At 40.6% G+C, this 26,517-nt stretch overlaps 1 protein-coding gene across 1 annotated transcript in view; it reads left to right on the top strand.

Annotated features, from left to right (window-relative positions):
- The first annotated feature begins 2,525 nt into the window (after nucleotides 1-2,525).
- TMEM135 (transmembrane protein 135) overlaps nucleotides 2,526-26,517 on the top strand; it is a 156,559-nt gene continuing 132,567 nt past the window's right edge. Inside the window, exons 1-3 of the mRNA XM_054269751.1 lie at nucleotides 2,526-2,679; nucleotides 12,791-12,918; nucleotides 18,318-18,410. Of these exons, the coding sequence (XP_054125726.1) occupies nucleotides 2,539-2,679; nucleotides 12,791-12,918; nucleotides 18,318-18,410 (362 nt within the window). The 5' untranslated portion in view covers nucleotides 2,526-2,538. The remainder of the gene's footprint in view (nucleotides 2,680-12,790; nucleotides 12,919-18,317; nucleotides 18,411-26,517) is intronic.

The raw sequence follows: 26,517 nt of genomic DNA, 5'->3' as shown, positions 1-26,517 counted from the left end.
CAAACAGTCTCTCAGTGCCCCCAAGTTCTGTGAACCATCCAACCTACCCATCTCTGGGCTGCTAAAATTTACATGCAAGTATGTTCTTGCACCCACAGCAAGCTCCTTTCGAAGAGCAGTAAAAGAGTTTGCAAAATCAGTGGCAAATTGGTTCTATCTTTTTGTGAGTGGTACAGGATGGTCTCAAGTCTGGTCAGCGAGGTGAACTTTTCAACAGCTCTGTTTGGAGCCGGGCTGTAAGAGGACGGAATTTTCCTGCTGTGGGTCTGTTCTAAATCTGCATTTCACTGCAGGTTACTTTGCTGTTCTTCCTATGGACTTCAGGATGTATGTTCCACCTAGGGAAACAATCTCTTCTTAACTCAGCCTCAGCACAGGACATACAGAGTGTACTTGCTTCAGCAGGACAGAGTGTTTGTGAACTGTCATTTAACAGAGACACAAATAAAATTCTCAGGTCCTGATACACACTGCCCCTTTAGTCCCTAAATTAGCAAAATTTCAAGCTGGATCCAGATGCTTGTTTTGCAATTGAGCTGTAACTGTGTCATCAGTCATTGCCACCGTGGTTTTGTAAAAACTCCACCATGTCCAAAGGTGATTAGGGGATTGAGACATCATTTCTGTGAGGAAAGGCTAAGGGACCTGGGGCTCTTTCACCTGAGAAAACTGAGAGGGGACCTCACCAATGTCTGTCAGTCTCTGAAGGAAGGGTGTCAAGAGGATGGAGCCAGGCTCCTCTTGGTGATGCCAAGCAAGAGGACACGAGGCAATGGGCAGAAACTGATTCATAGGAAGTTCCACCTCAACATGAAGAAGAACTTTACTGTGTAGGTGACCAAGCAATAGGAAAGGCTGCCCAGAGAGGTTGTGGAGTCTCCCTCACTTTTTATAGCCAAAAGCTGCCTGTAAACAATCCTGAGTGACGTGCTTCAGGGGATGCTGCTTAAGGAGGGAGCTTGGACGAGATGATCTCCAGTGTCCCTTTAAACCTCAGTTAATTATCTCCCTGGCTGGCCATCCCGCTCACTGCTGTGGCACTGGGAGCCACTCCCTATGCTTGTCCACTGCGGAGTGACAGGACACAGGGGACATGCGAGACGCTGTGTATGTGTGTATGTGAACATGAGTGCATATTTTTACTTTTCTGGTATCACTGTGCTCAAAATTAAAGCTGTTTTTTCAGAAGACTTTGCACTTAATACACAGTTCTGCACATGGACTCACGCACAGGCCAATCTACTTCCCAGCAAGTTTACAAAACTCTCCAGCCAGCCTGCAAACACTCTAACCACAGCAGACAGACTCCTAAGCGCGTGAGGAGGCCACACCAATTGAGACAGGGAACAGTGTTTGACATTATCCAGGGCTCAGGAGGAGCGGGATGACACGAAAACCAGAGGGAGCAGGGCTGCACGGGTGGAGCGAGCAGAAGGAGATATCGCTGCCGTCACAGGCGGCGAGCAAATGCGACATGACCTTTAATTCTGAGCGCTCAGACTCCTCGCCCTGCACCGCAACCTCCTCTCAGCACCACGACGAGAACCAGCCCAGCCGTGCGAGCGGCTCTCGCCGCAGACATCCCAAAATCCGCACGGCTGCGATTCTGACCCCACCGAGTACAGAACCACGGCTTCGTGCAGGCACACAAGTGCCCGTACTGCCACGGGGGTGTGACAGGACAGGGGATGCACGCAGGACACACGAAGGGGACACATTCGGGACGGGCGCGGGACACACAGGCGGGACGCCCAAAGGGCAAGGGGGACACACACGAAGGACACACACGAAGGACACAAACACACGCCGGACACACACACACACAGAGGGACACGGACACATGGGACACACACACACGGGTGACACACACACAGGACACACACGGTGACACAAACACACACAGACACACACACAGACACACACACACGGTGACACACAGAAACAGACACACGGGTGATACACACACAGACACACGCGCGCGCGCACACACGGTGACACAGACACACACGCACACATGGTGACACACACGGTGACACACACACACGGTGACTGACACACACACACGGTGACACACAGATACACAACGCACACACACACACACACGGCGACAGATCCACACAAACACACACACTCACACGGGACACACACACACACATGGTGACACACGGTGACACACAGACACACAGACACACACACAGACACACACGGTGACACACTCACACACACACTCACACACACACACACTCGGGACACACAGCCGCCGTCAGCGTCTCCGCGCGCCGCCGGCCCCCCCCCCGTCCCCCGCCCCGCGGCTCGCACCACCCCCGGCCCCGGCCGCTCCCCGGATTGGCTGCGGGGCTCACGCGAGCGGCGCGCGCGCGGGGCGGGGGGCGTGGGAAGAGCGGCTGTGCCCGCGAGTAACCCCGGCGCGCGCAGCGCCCCGCGCGACCTCTTCCCCCGGCACCGGCGGTGACGCGGCGGCCGCGCGCGCCCTGCGCCCCCCTCCCGTCCCCTCCCCTCCGCGCGCGCGCTGCAAAGATGGCGGCGCTGAGCAAGTCCATCCCCCACAGCTGCTACGAGATCGGGCACACCTGGCACCCCAAGTGCTCCTGGGCCGTGCTGCACGTCACCCAGAGCGCCCTGGCAGAGTCCCTCCGCATCTACGGCACCCTCTACCTGGTGGGTGTGTGCGTGTGTGTGTGCGGCAGCCCGGCCTAAGGGGGGGCCTGGCCTCAGACGCCAAGGGCAGGAGGGGTATCAGAGACGGGGGAGCCTGGCCTTGGTTTTGGGTGGATGCCAGGGCGCAGCGGGGAGCCTGGCCTGGCGTGGAAGGGGCTATAAAGGACCTGGTGGGAGCCTGGCCTGAGCGGAGGGGGAAGGGCATAGGGGTGTTTTTGGGGAGGGCACAAGCGCTGCCATGGCGAGGGGAGTCTGGCTTGGGGTGGAGAGGAAGGACATAAGGCATAGTGAGGAAGGGAAGCTCGTCTGGGGTAGGGGGAGAGGGTTATGGTCGGAGGCGAAGGGTAGGAGACAAGTCAAGGGGCAGCCTGACCCTGGAGTGAAGGGAAAGAATGGCAAATAGTATGGTTTGGTGTGGAGTCTGGGACTGGGGAGGAGAGGGATGGTGGTGGGGCTGTTTGGTGTAAGGAGGAGGAGGGTTGTGCGGTGGGGAGAACCTGGTGTTTGAAGGGGGAAAGGCATGACAGGGAGAATATGTTGAATCCTGGCCAAGTAGGGCAGAGACAAGACATAGGGGTGGTGGCATCTGGAGGCATAACATACTGTGAGAGGATTGCTGCTGGTGGGTAGAGGGGCATGGCACATGCCTGAACGTCGTATTCTTGTCATCTTCCAATACCTGTGATACCTGAATGAAAAGCCGTAGTGTTTGCCTGGGAGGCTAGCATTGTGTCTTTGGCAGCAGCAAGTGTAGTGCACGTGCCTTGGTGACACCTTCCTAATCAGTGCTTTAAGATCATGGAGATTCCATTGCATAATGAAGCAAGACTAAAAAAATTTATGAGGGCTAAAGGAGTCTGAGTATTCAGAGAGTATCCTACAGGTGAGGTATCTTAGTGAGAGTGTGCAATTAGGCTTGGTTATATCACCTCAGCTGGCACATTTCCAGCAAATTGGGGTGTAGATAGAAGAGCTGGGATGTGTTTGCATCACCTGTGTAAACACACCCTGGAAGCCAATGTAGGCTGGAATTGCTGCAGGTGAGTGTGTCTGTCCCCACCTCCCTGCTTCTCCCGTACTGGTACCTGGGGAATGAGCAGTGAGCTGCCCACCGAGCTGCCCCCAGGCTGGATGGACACAAAGAAGCACAAGTCACTGAGTTGCGCTTCTTTGTTGCTGGTGCAAAAAAATTATTGAGCTATGTAATAAAGAGAAGGAAAGGAGTGGGACTGCAGCATCCTGACATACTTTGGTTAAGCTCCCTTTGAAAGGTTTATGAGTGAAAATTGTGGTGACATCCATTTATATGATAAAACAGTAACTGCTAAAACTGGTAGCAGTGTGGACCTAAGGAGTTGTCGTTTTTGACAGTGAACATTTTCACTCTGAACTGCCACAGACAGGAGAGGCAGCTGTTGGTGGGAGCATACAGTGAGCTGTATCATGAAACTAATACAGAGAACATTCTCTCTTCTCCTCTTCCTTTAACCAGTGCTCTTTTCTTTGGATCTGTTTCCTATCTAGTTTGCTCTGTAGGAGCATAAATACTTGTACCAGCAGAGCATGGTTCTGGAGTGAGCCATGAGAGGTGTAGTGGTGATCTGTCAGGTCTGGCTGAGTATAAAGCAGCTTAAACAGTTCTGTAATTAAATCGAAAATCCCCAACAGCCAAACCTGGTCAAGAGATTTCCTGCTCATAGCTCTGTTATGGGTCACTCAGTTGTGCAGTCATGGGTTAGGGGGAAAACTACCATTTTTTATTTCTTTAAATAGAAAAACAAACCTAAAATAGCAAAATGTTATCCTGACCTGTTTTGCATTGTGACCCCATAAACAGTTACATTTTGTCATAAACCAAAGTGAAGTGGGAACCTTCTCAACCAGTGTCCTGCTATATTGTAAAACGTCTGCCTCACTTTTTGCACTGTCTTCTTTGCTGTTCAGTTTAGTTTCTCTTAGGTTTTTGTTGATACTGTTTAACTTGACCTGCCAGAGTAGTCTAAAGCTGAGCTGCTCTCAGATCCTGCCTGAAGAGAGAGAAAGCACTTGCCAGTCTCTGCTCCCAGACACATCACTGTACTTTTTCTTTGTGTGGTTCTGGACCTCATCTCTCCATGAGCTAACCCACAAGGGGTTACTTACCCTGCTTTTAGCTGGGGTCATTTTCAGATGCAGTAATGAATTGAATAGGATTATTGAGCAGGATTTGATGAGCACCAGAACCAGTGTAAGGTAAAGAGGAAAAGGGTGCAATGTGGGCTGCAGAGGAGGAAGCAGAAGCTTTGCAAGTTAAGTAGCCTGGCAGGGAAAGAACAGTCTTGAATTAAGAGAATCATCACAAAAGTCATTCTTTGCTGGAGTTACAGCTGTGCTTGAAGACCTTTTAATTGTAAATGAAATACCGCAGGTGTACAGCAGAAATGTTCAGGTTCACATAAGAGGATGGACTTAAGTTATTTTGTATTCGTAGTTCTATCAGTGTATGTTCATAATGTTTCTGGTAGTACTTAGTCCCGGTCCCTTGTAGAGGTCAGCAACAAAAAATGCACTTCATTTTTCTATGTCAAGCCTGTAAAATGGCTTCTGATTGTTCCTCCTGTTGCTACAAGCTAATAACTAAGGAAAGGAGATGAAAGAGTTTCCTTTCACAAAAGCTTGTGTAGAAATGAATGAGAATGAATAGATGAGAATAAATAACCAGAGATTGTTCCCTGAGAGAACATGGTTAGGGACAGTTACAATCCAGAGTCCAAACTCATAACAGCTTCACCCCGCATCTCTCAAAGGCTTTGTTTCTCTTTGGTCTGTGGGAGACTGATGGAGCTGAATTAAGTGCTGTTAGTAAGTGAAATATTGGCTGTCAGTAAGTGACTGTATAGAGTCTTTGCTTTTAAGTAGTGCTGTTCTCTTTGTTTAGTTGCTGTTTGTTTTTTTTTTCCTACTCTTTTTAGTAATTGTGCCTGAGTATTTTTTTAGTTAGGAAAAAATATGGCCTTGAGACACCATACTTGCGCTGTCTTTATTTTTGCTCCAGTACAAATGGATTGCTTTAGTGAAAATGGGCTTCACATCTAAATTGAATTGTCTCTCCCCATATGAAGTGGCTGTCAGGAATGCCTGTTTTGTAATTAAAGCTGCCTGTGTTTGCACAAACTGAATGTCTCCATACGCAAGTCTTATGAGGCTCACTAAAAAAAAAAAACAAACAAAAAAGTTGCATAGCATCTGTACCTGCAGAACCCTAACCCTAAACAGTCTTTCATAAACCTTGTAATTACACCTTTGGAGAACTATTTGCCTTGATATCTTGAAACTTCAATGAAAAAGTCTTTCCTCTGAATTTGCTGTATTTTCTTCCATCTATACTTTGTTTTTACATTAATGAAAGCTAAGCGAAATGGGAAAGTGTCATCTTGTGTTTTCAAAGCTGGAGAAGTCAGATTTCTAGAAATTCACAGAAGTGAGGAGGAGAAGAAAATGATTTAACAGGGAAATTGCATGAAGCTGGGAAAAGGCTGGAATACTGGCTTTGAGTTGTCTCAGCTTCCATTTCCCAAGATTCTGTTGATTTCACAAGGGTAAAGTGCTGTTCATCACATGCATTAGAGCAAAGTCCTCTGTTCCTGTACGTTTTAGACATTTGTTTGCTGATAGTGCACAGTAGATAAATGTGCTCAGTCATTTGTATGAAGTCTTTGTAGTACATCAGAGATAAGCTCATCAGGTAACATTTTTCACCTAATCCGAATAAGGTAAAAATTGTTTGTTTGCTACTTTGCAGTAGCAATTCTAGAACTCATTCTTCTAACCTTTTGCCTATGGGATGGCAAGAATCAGTCATGCCGTTTGCCTTTCCTTTCTCTTAGTCTGATTGTCTGTTCTCCACCTAATTTAAGACAGGCTCCCTCCCTCACTTTCCAACCTGACTTCTGTCCTGCCCTTTTGCCTTTCAAACACAGGTCTTCCCTCCCCAGCTGCTGCTCCTGCCCTTCCTTCCCAGCACCACCCCCTTCCTCCCCTGTATCTGCTGCCCTTCCTTCCTGCTGCTAAAGGGCACAGCCAGAGCACAGCCTGAGCCCTGGCCCGAGCTGACTCTTGGCTTACCCCTGGCCCTGACTGCAGACGCCTCTCCCACACAGATCTGCTGGCATGGAGGAGAGGAGCAGCAGGCCTGGGGCACCGTGGCTGCCAGCGGGGCTGTTTCACATGTCCTCTGCACTGAGGGCTGCTTCAGCCAGCCCTTCAGAGCAGATGTAACCAGTCTGCTGCTCCAGTACAGATTTTAATGATCCTCAGCACTTGACCTATTTTATTGATTTTTGTCTTTCTTAATTTCTTCTCATGCTCATTTTCTTACTTTTGATTCTCATTTTGGTTTCACTTCTAATACTTCTTAATACTTGTGCCATATCTGCTTCTTCCTGTGCCTAGAATAATCTTCAGGTTTTTAGATGCCAATTGCTTCTTTCTCTTTCTGTATCAGAAGGGATTTTTTTTCTACTTAGGATTCCAGTGCTGTTGTCTTCCTGAGCCCTGTTTGACCCATCAATAACTGTGTTCTGTATCTTCATCTCCATTCTTTATTCTGTAACCTCTCTAGGATAGGATAGCATTGGATATCATACTGTCAGAGACACAAATGCTGTTAGCTGTTGTATAAATATAAAGTGCTTTTCCTTCCTCTGCAATGTCAGTGGGAGGGACATTGGTACGAGTACAGCATGGGCCAGGGAGCTGCAGTGCAGGCAGCGTGTGGCAGCTGGCAGGTCACTTCACAGGTAAATCCGTGTTTGGCTGGAGACAACAACTGCAAGAACAACTCTACTGTGCTAATGAATTATTCTGAAAATGTTATAGGTGGGAGAGAATCACCAGCCACAGATCAAGCTGCAGTGTGAGTCTCACATCACTTTCCTGGCTGTGTGCACATTGCTGTGGGATTGGGCCAGAGGTTGTTCCCAAGGATGGATGGTGCACATTGGCTGTGCTGCTGCTGTTTCACGTTTGCTTTGCACACAGCTTCCCTTGGGAGAGCTGTTTGAGCTGGTCCTGAGCAAAGGTGGGGAGCCAGCTAACACTAAAGGGGATCCTCTCTTATCTGCCAGCATAGATAGAGTTGTCATATATCATCTTTGTGAGGGCTGCAGGAAGGCTGCACTGCCCAGACTGTGTTCTAAAATACTCTGGAATTGCTGGATATATTAAAATGTGATTTCTCCTTGTTTGTGCTGCAAACCATTGTGTGTTCAGAAGTAGGATGGGGAGATTAGGGAGGATGATGGTGTTACTGTGGAACATGCTTCTGGATGCCAGCTTGGATCTCTGGGTTAGGCTGTCAGTAATCTTTCTTCTGTCCAATCCAGTACCTAGAGATGCTGTGATGGTGGTATGTGATTGCCTTCTTTTGGATATCTGTTCATCTTAGTGCTGTGCAGTGTCCTGTGTCTCTGCTATGTTATGAATGACATGTAGGTCACTGTCTTCTTGCCTTTGGATTCTTCTGGAAGCTGGGTTAAATATGACTAAAATTAGCCTAGATGTTACTAAAGTAAGAATCTGTGACTTTTTCATTCCAGGCTGTGATCGTTCCACTCTGTTCAGGTGGCTTTCAGGCCACACTATAAAAATTCTTTCATAAATTGAAAATAAACAAAAGGAGTCTTTTGCTCAGATATGCTGAGAATTTTAAAAAATCATATAATGAACTAGGGTGAACTGAAAAAATTATGCTCAAAGATGGAAGGGGTAACCAAGAACCTGCATCACGGTAACGTTGGAAATCGGGGAAAGCCTCAGCCTTGACTGACTGAGCAAAGATCTTGGTAAAGACACTACAAAAACTATCAGGGACTGTGTATCAAGGAATAAATCTGTCCTCTTAAGTTGGTACAGCTTTACAGTAGAGTGCAAGAATTTCAGGGTAGGGGGACAATCCTTGAAAATTATGCCGAGTTAGACATTTTAAGGGGAATGAAATACAGTCTCCAACTTATTTCAGTAGAAGGAAAACAAATTGTAAAGATAAGTTGTCATGGAATGAGAGTGATTTCAGGCTTAGATGTCATTAAAGAATATGTGAGTACTGTTTTTAGTTGGTCAGGTGATATGGAAGATTTAAAAAAATCCAAATCAAAACAACTCAACCCACTGATGGCGATCCTCATATAGCATCTTGCGTGAGACAGGGCAACTCAGAGAGAAGGAGGCACATTGTTGTTCCTCAGAGTATTGCAGGAACTGAGTTATGAAATTAAACAATGGAGAAGCCAGGTTTTGTAATCTGTGAAATCAGGAAGGGATGAGCTAACTAAGGAAAAACAAATCTGAGTGTTTCAGAGGACACATGAGAAAGAAGTTGCTTATTTGAACAAGTGTCTTTCAAAATCCAAGTGTTACCTGAGGGCATTTTGAGATTCAGTTACTCCAAAGCACTTAATAATAATTTTTATAAAACGAGTAATAATTTTATAAAAGGAGTAATGTTGTTGTAAAATTTGTAAAAAGTTGCAAATGGTTCTAAAAGAACATATAAATAATTGAATATGATTTTGAAGGAAATCTGACATGCATTTGTAGCTCTGCCCACCATTTGAGTAATCTGAAGCATTTTCTTAACTGTTTTAAATACTGGAGATTGCTTTTATCATGTGACTTACTTCATAAATTTTTCCTTGGGTTTTTAATGACTTGCAGGATATGGATTATATAAACCATGTGCATGGTTGTATTGGTAATCTTCAAATTTGCATTTTAAAGGTGCCTCAACATGTCAGATAGTTGTACTTATAAATGCTATTGACCTCTGCTTTCCTAAGGATTTGGCTGTCTGCATATTTCTATAGGGTTTTTAAAATTCTTTCTTTTTTTCTTTAATAAAAGTTTGTTATGGTGCGGTTGATTTCAGCTGGATGTAGTGAAGGAATGAGAGATGGTAGTGCTTGTTTCCATTTTCCATCAGTCAGTGTAGTATGTGTTGTCTGATTCCACCAAATTTTGATGGAGGGGTAGTGCTTGAAGTCCTACACTCTGTACAAACTTAGGACATGGTTAGGGAGGGAGGTGGAGGAGGGAGAGACAGAAATGTTGTACACAGGACAGCAGAATTGGCAGAAAGTCTGTGGTGTTTTAGCCTGCTGTGTAACCTGTCCAGCTGTACATTGGTCAGCCAATTAATCGCATTAATTAAGTCAAACTATCCTCTGTGTGCAGTGCCTCTTGTGGAATGCATAGTTCAGGGACATAGGTGAGGATTAAGGATGCTGGAGGTGAAGCTGAGGTTATTGTGGTTGGATGATGAATGCTTGTAGGCGTTACATGACACATTGTGAAAATAATCAGGCTTGGCTGGTGCCTCAAATCATGCTTGGGTTTGTCTCACGTTGCTTTTCTGCTGGAACACCAATAGCCTAGCTCTAACCTTGCAGTAGACTGTGTAGCTGGGGTTTAGGGATGGTGTTGGAATTGTGTATATTCTTTCCATGGTTAGGACACAGCAAATAAATTCTAATTTGTTTTTAGATCTATGGGGCTTAGCATTTGCATATAAAGACTAAATTAAAAAAAGAAAAAGGACTTGAGTAATGATATTCCACAAACTGAGGTATCATGAAACTGGTGGACTGAATTCTTATCATTACATTTTTTATGTTGGAGAGTCAAAATGCATTTGTGTGAATTCTACAGTTAATGCTAGAAAATATTTTTCCTATCTGTTTCTTTATTAATACTGACCATTTTTTTTTTTCAATGCATCTTTGTGGAGATTATTATTTTGCCAAGGAAGTACCCACTGGACATCCTGGTGCCCTCTCCTTCCATTCTTTCTATTGGCATCCACTGCTAAGCCTTGACCAGTGCATTTATTGTAAGAATTTGGTTTTCATTACAGTGTCCTCCCAGCTGACTTGAGTGAAGTGTGTCCCAGTGGGAGCCATGAACTGCTGCATTCTGTCATCAGATTTCATAACCTTTCTGCACTTTAATAATACTTTTCTGAAATATGTGGCACTGATAGGGACAGCAAAATGGTATCCTGAAATATCTGGTATTTTTTCCATGTAATCACATCATTGGCAGTAGAAGAATAGAAGAACTCTATAGTCTGCTCCTGCCTGCTTTCAGCCCTACACAATATTTAGCTTCATTGGTGTCTATAAAGCAGTTAGAAAATTTAAGCCTTTATAAACTTTTTTTTTTGTGTGTGTGCATGAAGCTCTATTGCTATCACACATATTTCTCTTTCAATTAGTGTGAGCAATTTTCTTTGGAATGGTTTGTGTGTTATTGTTTCTGGTTCTTTTCTGTTTTTCATTTGGGAGTAGCACAGTGAAGAGAAGGGAAATCAGAAACTTATGTTAATCTAAAACTTCCTGGAGACATTATAGAAATAAACTTTTGAATTTGATTTGACATTTATTTGTAAGATACCAATCTTTCTGTGTTGCACTTCTTACACTTTGGTCTGAGGGAGCAAGACTTCATGCTTTGGTGTAAAGGCTGTGTTTTTAAAACAAAAAAATGGTTATTTTGTTCCAATGTTCATGTCCTTCCTACAGTATGCTAGAAATAGCTGAGTGGGTAGCAACTAGTTTTCTGGCATTTAGACTACGTTAAGACTTTCCTTCAGCAGGAAAATTATCTGGATTGCATTATTGCCTAATCCATTATGCTCAAAGCAGTCTTGATACTTGATTAAGTAATGTGTAAATCTGTTTTCAGAGGTCTGTTCATGCGTGGATTTCTTCTTAATCCTTAGTTCAAGCTTCATTTTGGAAATAAGATTTTGTAAGAACTTTCCCATGGTTAGTTTTAGTGGAATCTTCAGCCCATCTCTGATTCTAAAACATCTACTTGCTCTTCAGTGGACAGTGTTTGGGGAGAATATCTCCCTCTCACAACCAAGCCTTTGAGATGTGCTGGCAGTATGGATTTGACAGGATGTCTTTCTTTCTTCTCATCAGCACTAGCAATATGAAGCTTGCTCTGTTTCTCCAAGCATTGACCAAAAACTCCATCCAGTTTTGAGACTCCTGGGCAGATCAGTGCAGCTAAAGATAATTGTTGTGTTGCATTAGAGATCAATCTTGCAGATAATAATCCTAGTAGAATGAAAAATTGTTCCATGGTGCACTCAAAGTATACTTTCATGGAGTCATAAGAGCACAAAGGCTGAAGGGACCTTGGGAGGTCCTGAGGTTGCTTGAGGACTCTTCTAGTTAAGTTTCAAGGGTCTCCAGGGGTGGAGAGTCCACAATAACTTTCAGCAACCTCCTCCAATATTCAGCCACCCTCAAATGAAAACTTTTTTCTTTAGGTCTAACCAGAGTTTCTCATACTTGAGCTTGTCTATTGCCTCTTGTCTAGCCCTGGGTGCCTCTGAAACAAGCCTGGTTTGCTACATCTTCCTGTTAGCTAATTGCAGAATTTCTGTAGACAAAAAAAAGTGTGAAGACCTTTAGTGTTTGAGTCACTAAATAAGCTATTCTTTGTAATACCTGGGACATACATTAAACTGCACAAAAATAATGTTTATTCTTTAGATTGAGCCTGTTTTCTGCTATAGGCGGTTTTTTAGGTAGTATACCAATTCTGTGAAATATGTCAGGAATGTGCTGTTCTCCCAGCAGATCATGAACATTTCTTGAGGACTTGCAGTTATTTAATTGAAGTAGAAAACCTTTAAAAATACATCACCACTTCACAGGCACTGTGTAAGGCATGTATTTGGATTACTTTAGTGATATTCTGACCATAATTATGTGATTGTCTATTATCTCAAAGATAGAACTCTGTAGATATATCAACATCTTAAAAGTTTTGATACCTGGCAGACAATGTTTCTGACAATTATGGCCAATGTTAACAAGGTAATAAAATTCCTCCCATACTTCCCATTTCATATTGCTTGATGTATTTCCTGGTATAAATATTGTAATGGCTGGAACAAGTTCAAAGCAAATCTTTGTGGTATTGTCCATAAAGTTTAATAGGCTTTGTTTTATTACTTAAGTGAGTATGCCTCATTTTCTGTTTTTCTATCTTTACCATGTGCAAAAAGTGCCTAACTGAATTAAAGTCTGTCCTCCATTTTTTTTCTTCCCTTCTCTCTCAGGTTGCAGCTATTCTCAGGAAACGAAAGCTTGACTATTATTTGTACAAACTGCTACCTGAGATCTTGCAGTCAACTTCCTTTCTGACAGCAAATGGGACGTTGTATATTGCTTGCTTTTGCATTCTAAGGTTGGTATACTCTCCTAAAAATGAAATGTAATAAAGCTATTTTTGTGCAACTTTTCAATCTGTATAATTTTTCTTTGTTTCTATTTGACTTGTTTGTAGTGCTTTGAAATAAGAAAAGCTACAGCAATCATCTTGATTTCTGATTTTACCATTTGAATATGAAACTTTGCTTTTTAAAAATTACTTTATTCTCATTTTTGTAATCTTCTAAATGAGTAAACAAGTCAAGGTATCCACTTTGCTTCTTTTTCTCTGTTTTACAGATTGAAAATACATTGTTGCAGGAAATTCAGATAATTTCTAGAGGGGAGTTAAAAAGGCCTAATCTGTCTTTTGTAGAAATAATGGATGTAATTTGATATTGGTTTCTATTTTCCTCATGCAGAGGCTGTGGTAACTTTTAATTATACTGAACTTTATCCAGTTATCCAAGTTTGTACTTTTCCTTATGATCATAAGTGAAGGAAATCCCAGCACAGCCTCTGGGATTCTGTAAGACACAGACTTGCTCTGAAAAATGAGCGTAAAAGGCATCTCTGTATTCTCTTTCCAGCATATATTTCAAGTAACTATCAGGATAGTTAATAATTAAAAGTTGCATTTTATTAATATGATTATGCATTTATTTTAAGAGATGTTACACACAGACATGTAAAGCCTACAGCAGCTATGAATGTTTGAAAGTTAACTCACAGCATACTCACCAGCCCCTCTAAAAGATAAACCCCTTATGCCCTACTTCTGAATCTGTTTAGAGGCCTCTCAACTTTCCTTCAAAGGTGGAGGAGAAGGCAGAGAAGAAGAGGAGTTGGCTGAGAAGCCATGGAATGCTTTTCAAGTAAATAATTCTCAAAGTTCAAAGTGCATCTATAAGTAATGAGCTCTAAAGAATATGATGTTTTCTAGCAATCTAGGTTGTATTAATATCGATTCATCTTTATTCCTCTAAACTACAGAGTGCTGTTCCTTATTCTGCCATGTATTTGCCTGTCAATCTGCAGTGCTTTATTCCAATGCTGTAGTAAAATGTTCTTCTGCTGCGATGGTTTTAAGTTGTATGGTTTTCAACAGTTCCTCTTACAGAGGGTATTAGCCATCTAACAGATCCATGACCGTGCCTGTGCTGGTCAGTGAAGTAGGTAAGAGATTAGTGTCTTGCTCTGGCATGCCATCACTTTCACCTGTGTGGGCATAGCAGTTCAAGCTGTTCTGACCTCCAGAACAGCATGGCCAGATGCAGACTGGGTAATGGAAGTGCTGCATAGCCCACCTGCCCTCCAAGTCTCCTTGAAGCATTGTTTGGGTGAACTAGGTGAGAACCATGTAAAGGACGATTCCAATAATTGTCACATTCCAAAAATGGGACAAGAAACACATGTAAGTGCTTACCCTGCCATTTATACAGCTGTGCTGCCCAGTAACCAACCAGCATCTTGGGAGGTGTATGTGATTTTTCTCTTGCAAAGGGATGCCCCTGAGGAGCAAACAGCTGCAGCAGAATCCTTGCTGGCAGAGTCTCTGCACACTGCCCACCACCTGCAATTGCAGGACTTGCAACTAAAAAGTTGTTGGCTAGAGTGCTGATTGGAACTGGTGAACTGAAATCACTAATAGAGGCAAACAAGTATTTAAGGCAGCCATGGTAGTGGTAATGGTGCCTGTTGAAGTACATGAATGTCCAGATATAATGAGAATTTTGCAGCTTTTGTGTCCAAAATGAAATTGAGAGCCTCAGCAATTAAGTGATTAGGATATATAAGAGCTATTAAATGACATTTCAGAAAACAGTGGATAACATGATTGTTATCCATGTTATGTATCCTTTGAAGAATGAGTACATACCTGGTGATGATCTATGTGGTGCATTTTTCCATGTATTCCCAAGTGCCTGTGACAAGAATGCTTGCTAGGACTCTTCAAGAAGAAAGGTCCTCTGTCTTCCAGGAATTAGTAAATGATTAGCAAGTAGTTAATATATGTGAAACAAAATAAGGCATAAATAATTGGTTTCCATAGTAGAATAAGTTGCCAGTGAAGTTCCTGTTATGTCCTTTGTTTTGGAATACCTAAGGAATCTGAAAGAGGGGCTGAATACTAGTATGAGAGATTGCATGAGATTATTTAGGGTACAGAAATCTAAAACTGAGTCTCATCCATTTCAGAAAAATCTTGATTAAAATCACTTATAAAATTTGATAGAGAAAAGTGCAAAGTAAAAAAGCAGCTCTGTCCTTACTCAGGGACAGGCTTTAAACTAGCTGCTATTTATCAGGAAGGTGTTTGAGGATCATTATGGGTTGGTTCTTTGAACAAGTCACTTCAGCACTTGAATATGGTCAAGGAGCTGTGTGAGTGATGTTTGGAGAGAAAATGAGACTGCACCAGGAAGTTGAATGAGTACGTGACACCTTTACAAACTGAGCTCTGCATACCTTTTTAAGAGTTTCTTCGAAGTTCATAATGTTGAAAAGTCATTCACTTGAAATATACTTAATATCTTGTATTTAATATACTTGTCTTGCAGCTTGAGTCATATAAGCTTGCTTCTCTCACCTGCCCTTGGGTGGTTGATGGAGGATGGAAATGGGAGACTTCAGTCCTTTATTTTTAACCAATTTGGTCTTTTTTAGTGTTTATGTTTTCCTAATGTTTTGATTGAGGTCGTATTATTCTTTGAACTTATTGCTGTACTTCCTTCAGTAGCCCTTGAGAGCAAGAGTCATGGTATGTGATTATCTAGGCCAGAAACATTTGAAACCATCAAAGAAGTACCAGCACCTCTATTTCTGCTAACTGGCCTGAGTATTTCTGGAATTGATATGCAACCATGAAAAGAGATTGTTTGAGGCTGTGAAGATCTAGGTGCTCTCCATCTGCTTCTAGATAGTGATGAGAGATTGGATGTGATAGATTTATACTATAGGATATATGCTGCAGTTTTTCTTTCTGTTTTTGCTTGAAAGGTATATTCTAGCAGCAGCAGTAACTCAGAAGCAGCATTGTCCAGCAAACCCCATGCAGTGGATGGCTCTTGCCCTCCTGGAGTTCTAGACCAAAGCAATGGAGTAAGGGTTTATAGCTGGACATGTTAACTCGTGTTAACTCATGTAGTTTCTTCCTTTCTGCTAGGAAAAACTACCAAAATTGAAATGGATGAAAATTCTCAAGGATGTAAACTTTAGGCAAGAATGCGGAATTAAAATTATTCCAGTCATTGTTTAATACTCTTAGAATTTTACAGGTGAGTAAAATGTCAAAAATATCTAAATCCAATGTCAGCAATAACTTAGGCAGTGGGTAGATGTTCTTGTTTTTGAAGAGATTGCCAAGCTAACTTGACTGACTTTCTTTTAGCTCCTATTTTTTTTGTGTGATGAATTAGGGTCTGTGTACAGGCTGCTCTGTTGGCAGAGCAGTGAGGGTGATGATCTCTGTGAAGGATGTGTGACAGTCCAGCTGGGGGTTGTAATCTCTTCCACTGGTGAGATCCAGCAGACTACATCTGTCTGGGCTTCAGATGGAAGTGCTGGGTTCCTGTGTTGACAGGCATTGCATCTGTTAAATGAAAGGTGCAATTTTTAGGTTTATGGTTCAATTACATGTAAAACCTCACAAAGACATGGTTCTGTTAGTCTATCAACTACAGTAATTAACTTTGTCCATATACAACTTGTAGATTGAGGAATTAGGTGCATGACCTGAAAGAACTTCTCATTCTTACTCCAATTTCTATCCACAGAACATGTGAAAATAACCATGCAAGTAATAACAAAACCTAATTTTCATTTACTTCAGGAGAAGTTTAAATGTTTCAGTTAGTGACTGTACATTTTTATTTCCACTGGACTTTATTACGTAAAATGCGTTACTGTTGTTTCCGAAGTCTTGTCAAACCAAACATGCAAGCATTTGTAAAAGGATTCTAAACCATGCCAAAGGAACAAATTACTGTTTCTTTCCCACAGAAAAGGCATTTGTTCTGTTATTTAACAGGTGTGTCTGGTAAGATATGTTCATACTTATTAAGATGCTTAAAATGACTTCCCTGAAACTTCATACAGTAATTACTTTCTGAGAGAGTCCTAATAATGAACTTTAGCTCCTGCAGCATTTGGCATTGTCATCCTGAGAAATTATCCTTTTGCAGCCGTGGGAATGAGCAGTGTGTGTAATTGCCATTACATCACTAGCTGCTGATACACTGGCTCTCTTTTCACTTAGGAACGTAAGCTGGCATTGCTCGCTGGTAATGTTATTTTTGCAGAAGTGTGAGATGAGGCTGCTCATGCCTTTGACGGCAAGACTGAAAGTGAGCTAATCAGATGGTGTTGATTAATTATCTTGATTCTCTCTTCTGTCTTGTCAATGTGAAATTTTGTCTAAGGTGTCCTCTTCTACCGTGTTTTTGCCATTTTGTTTGTTTCTTTTGTTTGCTCTGTTTTTAGAAGGGTAGGCTCCATTGTAGTGCTTTGTTTTCTCACTGATAGTGCTTGTCAGCTGAGCAGCATTGGTATAATGGAAGTATATTTATTATCATGGTGCCAAATGTCACAACTCTGACTCGTTTGCCTATGATTGGCCTGAATAAGTTTGAAGTTGCAGGTCTCCTCAGCAGACCAAACATGGTGGGTGACATTGTGTCTGGCCTGCAGTTTGGCTTTCGTCCTTTAATAATGACCAATTGATGGAAAGATTTTCTTAGATATTGCCATTTGTGTAATGAATTTTTTTTTTCAATTCTTATTGTGAAAGGAATTTTGGTAGTTCAAATTGTGTGAACTCTAAAAGAAATCCAGATCTAGCTGCCAAAAATGAGAGCATGGCCAGCTTATTAGGACTGGGAATTCACTGTTGCTTCCACTTGTAATGTAGAGACTGATTCCTTGGCTTACTGTAAATGTGTACTTTCCTGTTTTTAGCATCAGTGGATCATCTGTTTGGAGTGTGGCATGTATTATAATTATTTGATTTGATTTCTATCTCACCTGACTGCATCACTTTTTCCACAAGGCAGGTCTTCCTGAACATCCTACTTGTATTTGGACAAGTAGCAAAGACATGAATGGCTGTAAGGTCTTTTAGAAGATTTTTTTGTAATTAGTATCTGCAACTTTTCAAAAATATGTGTTGGAAGACACTGACTTCCTGGAAGAAAAGTAGCCACTTAAATGAAATGAATACATTAATGAAGTGTTTCAGGTATTTATGGAGCACTTTGGCAACTCCTCTGAGAATTCTCAAATTGTAAAAATATAATGATTAGTGTTCATTACTAAGTACAGATTAATGTAAGAAGACAAAGTTAATAAATCATTCGTAATTTTGTAATACAGATAAAATACAGTGTGGTGCATGAATGTTCCATTTGCATGTAATATGTGTCTAAATTACTTTTTCAGGAAGATACTTGGAAAATTCTACTTTTGGTCTCCTGGCTTTGGTGCAGCTTTACCTGCTTCTTACATGGCTATTCTCATTGAAAGGAAAAGCAGGTAGGATTTGTGTTTATGGATTTTCAGCTTAATATAATAATACTTCTTGCTTTGGTCGTTTGATGATTGACATTTGACAGTTCAGTGGGCTTATTTCAGAGTGCTGGAAATACAGTTAATCTGAAATAGTGTCTTTTTGCAACCTTAAATTTAAATCTAGAAAGCTGCAGTGAAAAAACACTTTACGAACATTCAGTTTCCTGTTTGTGGTTTGTTTTGTTTAATGTGCAATTGCATTGCTCAGAATTGCCTGATAAAGCTTGGTTACTTAGGGCTCCCTAATGAAACTTTTGTTTTGTTCTTGTTTATTTTTTAAAATATAATTTGAGCAATGTTTGTAATTAGTCACAAAGAAGGAAAATGCTGATGACTTGAGTTAACAACTTGGCATTTAAGATGGTTAAGATGGAGGAATTACAGGATGTTGTGGAGAAAATTGTGGGTGAGCTGAAATAATTCAGCTTGGATGAAATGTAGTGGTACAGAAAGCAAAGCCTTTTGCTTAAGGCAAGGTGCTGAAGTTCATCTGTCAGAGGTAAGTTCATTATGAAAGTATTAAGAGGGAGAAGAAAACTCTAAGTAATCCAAGGATAGCCCAAAGCTGCCATTTGTAATGTGCCCAGGAAGATGGCAGATGAAATCCTGGCTTGTAAGGTTTTATTGTTGGAAATTCAATTTATGTCGGTAGCTTGTATAAATAGTGTCAGTTACAATACTTTTTTAATTTACTGTGGAGTGAGGTGCTTTAGGCATCTGGTTAGTAAGTTTAATTTAAGGAAGAGAAGATAAAATAAGGGTAAAGTAAAGGATTACTCTTTTAAAAAAGATAGTGAAGGAGGTAGTACACGTGGTGTGAATGCACTTTAGATTGCTGTGCATGTCTGAATCTTCCTTAAGCAGTCATTTAAAAATAATGGCAAATATGTATCATGTTGTTGTTGACTCACTGTCAGGCCCCGTTCCTGAACTTCAGCTGTGGAGTAAGCAAATCCTATGCCAAGTTTTCTGTATGTCAAAGTTCTATCCTTTTAAAAGAATGCGTTAGAGCCATTGTTTTTGACGATTTAGGACATGTAAGAGTTTCTGGAAATATGGGAGCACTTCTAAATCACTTTGTTTAATGTAATTATAGAGAAACTAATTGTAATTAAGTTACAAAATAATCATAATCAAGTTACCAAATAAGTTAATTATCTTTTTCATGTCCTCTCTAGCTCACTGATTTTCATCTTGTAGTAATTACTGTTAAGAGTTTGGATACATTTTAGTAAAACTTTATCTAGTTACTTAGACTCCAGCCCTGCTGTTGGCATCAGAGTATCATTTTGGGGTGAGAGCAAATGTATTTTCTCCCTTTTATCAGTGGTAACACGGGCTTAAATTTTCTTACAGACTTGTTACAGTGTTAGGCTTTTGTGTGCCTGACTTGTAATATTTCTAGGTAACATTAAAGAGGAAGAAATCAGCCTGGTTGTCAGTCTATGACCTTCTTGTACCTTTCAAAATATTTGTGAGTGGAGAATTGAAACTGCTTATGGGACCAGACCTGTACAAGGTTTTCGAATAACAGCAAAACAACTATGAGAAAGTTGCAAAGCTATGCTTTTTAAGAGTAACAGAAAGAGTAGGCAAACAAATTTTATATAAAATGGGTTTTTCTAGACTTGTTTGTAGCAATGTATGGAAGCTGTGACATGTGAACAGGATTCTATTTAGCATCTGAAATTTGAAAGAAATAGAAGTTTAAATAGATGTATGTGGAAATGATAAAAGTATATTGGTACAGCATGTATGCAATGAATGATGCTAGAATACTTAATTTCTATAAGGTTATTCCCCTTTCTGTCAGAATCCATGATGTCTGACCTAAGATATTTTGTCTAAAAATTCACATTACATTGGATCAGTTAAAGGAAAGAAGGAACTCTTGGTATTGCAGTATAACACATATATGAAAATGTGGAGTCATTGTTCGTAATGAAAGGAATTGTTAAAGGATGTCAAGAGGTATTTGAAAGTTAGGGTTTTTTTAAAATACAAAGTTTTTTGGTATGTTCTCAGATGGCAGCTATGTATAATGTGCAAAATGCTGCTGCTGACAGTGAAATATGACTTTCTGGTTTCACATCTGTTTGCCTGTTAGCTTCTGTTACAGGCAAAATCAAATTTTAATAGACTCACAGTCCCTTAGGAAACTGATGTTTCACATGGAGACTCAGGGGCATTTTCAGTTATCTGCTGAACAGCTTAGAACAAATTGTAGTGAAAAATCAGGGAAGTGGGAAAAAGTCATGATTTGAGTTTATAAACCTATCTCTAGCCCTTCAAATTGCTACTAGCAGCTGGCAGCAACATTGAACTTAATCACTTAATCTCTTCCCAAGTGGATACCCTATTTTAAGTACCTCACTGGCATGCAGTGTCCTTGTCAGTCCTGAACTTGGGAACAGCAGGCTTATAAATCAGATTTTCTTCCAAGTGTTGCTGTTCATGTGTGCCAGCCTTGTAGTATGTAATTCATATGGGACAATGGGAAAAAGAGATTGATAGCTTGACTAGGCACATTATAATCCTGAGGAGGAACATGGTTTCTAATGTGTGACAGAATTAGTTTGATTGTAGATTTTATTTTGTGTTATATCTAATTACAGATTTTCAGGACACTGGCAATGAGGAGGGGAGGTGACATTGCATAGAAGCTTCAAACAGACCCAGGAAATGCTCTGCACTATGTTATGCTCCTGCAGGTCTATAAAGATATAAATGGCACATTAATATGTCCATGTGTGTTCTATGTGATGACCATAAAATATAGTTGTCCTGTCTATGAAAACTAGTTTATCAGGATCTGTGGAAAGGGCCAAGGAATAAAAACACTTAACTTTTTTTTGTATATGTATCCATAAATGTTCTGTGAGATTATTGAAAGAGAACTGGTCACATTATTATGATTAAGTAATGGTGTGATAAAAATTATTTCTTAGATAAGAGTTGGATTTGGATACATAAACATGGAGATTATGAATCTGCACATTGCAAACACATATTCTATGCCTTTCGTCCCTTACTCCACTAGGAGGAACTCAGAATTTTCCACTTTTTCTAGTGCTCTCAAGCTTTGTGTATTGCCTTCTAGGGTTAGGAGGAAGCATTTTTACTGGCTCTAATTTGTTTTAATTGTCAATATTTTAGTCATTCTTTATGTTTATATTGTCATAATAGCTATGGATATATAATAATAAGCAAGCTTCTGATAGGTGCAGTTGCATAATTATGCTTAAAAGAATATAATGTTCTTTGCAGATTCACCTGTTTTATATCTTCTATTAAAGAAAAGTGTGTAATTGTTTCATCATAGAATTCAGTTTGTAGTATTAGACATTAAAGGCTGTGTTAATGTCTCCTCAAAAATAGAGATGATTCAGTTCCTTTAATTTCATTGAGTTTCCTTAGGAAATTATTGCATTCATTTTACTAACTTTTGTATGGAGTTGTTTAACCACACAATCCTTGTTGGCTGCTACAGGAGGTGTTTCCAACTGGTGATCTGAAGCAATTTTATTTATGATTTTTAAAAAAGCACATTTTGCTTATGTCTTTTGGCTTCTGTTTGTAATTCCAAGTTACGGTCTCCTGTCATTTCTTTCAACATCTATTAAATGATATCGCCAAGAATTGAACATACAGGAAGGAGGAGATGCGTGGCTTGGAGTGAAAGACATGGCACTGCCTCGTTCTAGAAGTACTGAAACTGTTAGAAAGCAAGGAAGTAACTGGATATACTTGTTAAAATTGTTGTGAATCAAGCTGTTGAAATGTGATTTGAGACTTGGCTGAAGCCAGCCTGTTACTGGAAATCTGATTAGATCAGTTATACCTTGCTGACTTCTAAAGAAGTACCATAGCTTGGTGGAGAGCCTGTACTTAAGTCCTCGGTGACTACTTTCTAGGAAAAAATTGTGTTCTCTAAGTGTTTTGTAAATGTGCTGCTATTTCAAAACCATTTTAAGTTGTGTTTTGCTAGTAGCTAAATGGCAAACTTCATTTTATGGGACTCTTGCTCAAGAATTCATGTATTAATGAATTTCAAGAACTATAAAGCTTTAAGAGGGGCACAATTCCAGTTTTAATTAAATTAATTGTCTTGTTGCCTGGCTGTTTGGGATTTTTTTCTCCCTGCCTTTTGTAGCTAATTAAGCTAGAGAAAGTTTAAATACAGCCACCTAAAGTTTCTGTGGCATGTGTGAAGGGACACTTGTGGGGCTGCCCCTGCTCCTCCCTTAGACTGAGCCAGTGTTTACATACTGGCTGTTAACATTATAGCGGCGCCTGTCTCGTCGCTGCAGTTACAACTCTGTCACTGATGGTATTATAAAACTTGAGATTTAGGGCTTTTATAATTTGATTGTAAAACTGTGCTCTGGGCAAGTATTTGTAATATGTTTTTAGTTGAAAACTTTGGGTGTTTTTCATAAAAAAAAAATCAGTGTGCTGGACTCTTAGAAAAATATTTAAAGTACATGCATTTAAAAAGTAAAGCAGTGCAACTGTGTGTTATAAAAGAGATCTGTATATAAACACATATATTTAGTGTTCTTGGAAAGAAAGTATTACTATGTATTGCTTGGAAAAGTGACAGAAACATTGTGTGAGAACAATGTGGAATTTTTTTACTGTATGTTTGTTCTGATGAAACATTCAGTGCTGTTAAGAGTATTTGCTTGCTATAACTGCCATTAGTCTAAACACATTATAAAGGAGGAATATCACAGCATTGCAGTCGTTAAAAGTATACACTGTAAAGAAATACATGAATTTTGTAACTTTGTAACATTCAAATACAAATTTGTTGATGTATATTTCTTTATAGTAGTATAGTATATTTAGACTTGAGGTGGTAATTTCCTTTCTCAAAAATGTTTTGTGGTTATTCAGTTTGGTATATTTTAGGGAAACGGATAAATCACCATTTTGGTGGGGTGAGTAATAAAACAAGTGAACAAACTTTTAACACAGCAAGTGTTTTTGCAAGCTTTAGTTGTACTTGGTACAGGTAAGAAATTGAGAAAGCGAGCCATGTTGAAGAGTGATTTTTTTTTTCCATATTCTTTGTATTGTAGTGAAAAAACTCTGGAGTTTGGATCACTGACGTGAGTATTTTGTGGTGTAATCTGATAAGGAGACCTAGCAGGGAAACAAATTTTTTTGAATTGTACTCCTCTAGAGTGATTATTGGTGTGGAATATGGAGCCAGGCTGTAGAAGTTACTGGGAAAGGTTTCTGCTCCTAAACCAAAATATGTTAAATTTAATCGTACTTCAGCAACTGCCTTGGTGAAAGCCAGTGTTTGAGGATTTATGTTTTTATAGTAACAATGCATAAATATTTGAACATGTTTTGCTGCATGCTTGGAGGACTGCTACTGTGCTGTAGTTCTAGAACCATCTCATAAAATGTTTTGGATTGGAAGAGACGTAAAAGCTTGTCTAGTTCCAATACCTCTGCCATGGACAGGGACACTTCGACAAAAACAGATTGCTTGAAGTTATCAGAAGAAAGGAAAACTGATCATTCAAGGCTGGGAGTGCAGAAGTCAATCTGAAAGATGCTGTGATGGAGACAACATTGTGAATGGCAGGTAGCTCAGGATAGGCAGCTTTTGGGATATTTTTAATGGAAAAACCTGCAATAGACTAGTATTTTAATCTAGAAGAATTGGTGCTCTCTCTAAGGTATATCCCTGGCAGTCATAACTTTGTTGATATATTCAGAGAGCTTTCTGTTTGTCTTACTATTATTGAATCATGTATTAATTTTAGAAACAGTTTCTGGCGTTTTTTAAACTGTTCAGTTAGGTGTGGGAACTCAGCACATCACTCCTGATGTCCAGAGTTGCCGAGACAACCCTTGGGGGGCTCGGAAGTCCTGGAACGTTGCCAGAAGTGCTTGGTGGCTGGACTTTGACCCTGCACGGGATGTGACACGTGTATGAGGATGAGAGGATCACTCGGGGATAAGTGGTGAAGGGATAGATTAATTACAGAGTGAAAACACAGGTTTTAGAATCTCGGTACAGGGGGGTTTTAGGAGACAAGATGGAGGAATTAGGGCGTGTCCTGTTCTTCTTCTTCTTGTCATCCATCTTTGATGGTGATGGTGGCACTTTGGGATTGGTTCATACTAAATCTGCACTTGTCAATAAGAGTAAAAGGTATTGGGAGGTAAAGGTAAATATCTTACACGTAGTTTTTAGTATAAAAATAGACGACTGCCCAGAGGGAGGTCAGTGTGTGCCCATGGCTGTCTTGCTGTGCGGACCTCTGTCGGGCCGAGAGACAGGAGACAACTTTGTAGATAAGAATTAATAAACAATATTGAGGACCAAAAAACCTGAAGACTTCTTTCGTCCTTTGGAGCTCAGGCTGCCTTAAGGCCATCCTAAGCCTAACCAGGCAGAGACAACAGGCCGAGAACGGAGAGTTAGATCAATATTAGTAAAGTCAGTTTTTAAGAACCATCTTTTCTAAGTGCCGCAGCAGGCAATTGCAGCATGTTGTAAGTTCAGCAAGTGGGCGAGAAGAGCAGTTTAGCAGTTTGGCTGAACATTGAACTCCTCGTGGAGCTCAAGAGTAAAGGGAAACTGTGTGATCTCTGGAAGTGAGGTCAGGCATCATAGGAGGAGTACAGAGCTGTGGTTTGCATATGCAGGGAGAAGATTTGAAAGGCCAAAAACTCAATTAGAGCTGAAACTGGTCAGTGCTGTATCTGACAACAGGGAAGGGCTTTTTAAAGTACATTAATAGCAAGGAAGTCTAAAGAAAACACATTGGTACTTGTTGAAGGTGATCACCTGACTAATAGAGATGTAGAAAAAGCAGAGACTGTTTTTGCTTCCATCTTTGATAACATTGATAGGCTGCTTAGCTCTTTGATTTGGAGGATCATGTATATCAGTACAATCCATTTGCAGACACTGAAATTGTAAGGAACCAGCTGTATCAGCTGGATGTTCACAAGTCCATGGGGCCTGATAGGATTCATGCCAGAGTTCTAAAGGAGCTATTGGCTGTTGCAACAGGACCTCTCTCAGTGTTACTCTATGTACAGGAAGGGTCTGAGGGAAGACCCAATAAGCTATACACCTGTTGGTCTAACCTCAGTTTCTGGAAACATTCTGAAGATTATTCTGGGTAATATTGAAAGGCATTTAAAGGAACATCATGATCACCAGGCACAGTTAATGTGAGTTCACAAACTGCAAGTCCTGTTTAACATATTTGATGTCCTTCTGTGACCAGGTCACCCATCTAGTGGATGAGGGAAAGGCTGTAATTTAAATTGTAGCCATATTGTGAGGCTGTCCTCTGTGGGTCATAGAAAGATGCTTTGTTACTGGCATGGTATAAACTGTCTGCTCCATTTGTAAAATAGTAAAATTTGCAGAGTAAAATTTGCTTCATTTATATGAACTGCGGAAACCATTTGGTTTACTGTGTGAGAAAGATCTTCTCTCCTGTATGATGTTCTTAATTATTCCTACAGTAAGTCTGTCCTTCATTCCTGCCCTTTATTCTTTGTGATTCTGTGTAGGCACAGAAGATATGTGTATAATCCTTATACCTCTGGGTAAAAGAAGTGGTTGCACTCATCACTTGGACTTTCCTAACTATCTGAATTGTGTGTTTCTATTTCATACTGGTCATTTCTTTCCCACCAGTTGCATGATGCACCATTCTGTGTCTCATTACTTTCTAGGTAATGGTCTTAAACTAGATTTCATCCACTTGAGATAGCAAAAGTTTGGCAAGGCAAATTCTTTACTTGTGAGCAGAGCGAGAAGATTTATTGGGAATCAGTGACTACAGTTCCATACATGTGTAGTCAGTCAGTCCAGGTTATAAACGATCCAGGACTTTACTGTTTCTGTATGAGTGTTCTGCAACCAAGTTTAACATTTAGGCTGCAGCATTTGGATGCTGTAAACATTTGGTTCAGCTTCCTTGTGTGGTAACTGAAGTCTTGCACAAGATGAAGAGCAGCAGAGCAGCTACAGCTTTATAGTTGACAATTCATTTTAAAGGATAACACAGGCAGACAGAGAAGAATA

This window comes from Melozone crissalis, unplaced genomic scaffold (assembly GCF_028551555.1).
Source record: "Melozone crissalis strain CALT ecotype California unplaced genomic scaffold, PUWL_Pcris_2 ptg000008l_1, whole genome shotgun sequence".
NCBI classification, from domain to species: Eukaryota; Metazoa; Chordata; class Aves; order Passeriformes; family Passerellidae; genus Melozone; species Melozone crissalis.
This window is presented reverse-complemented; position numbering and strand designations above follow the sequence as displayed.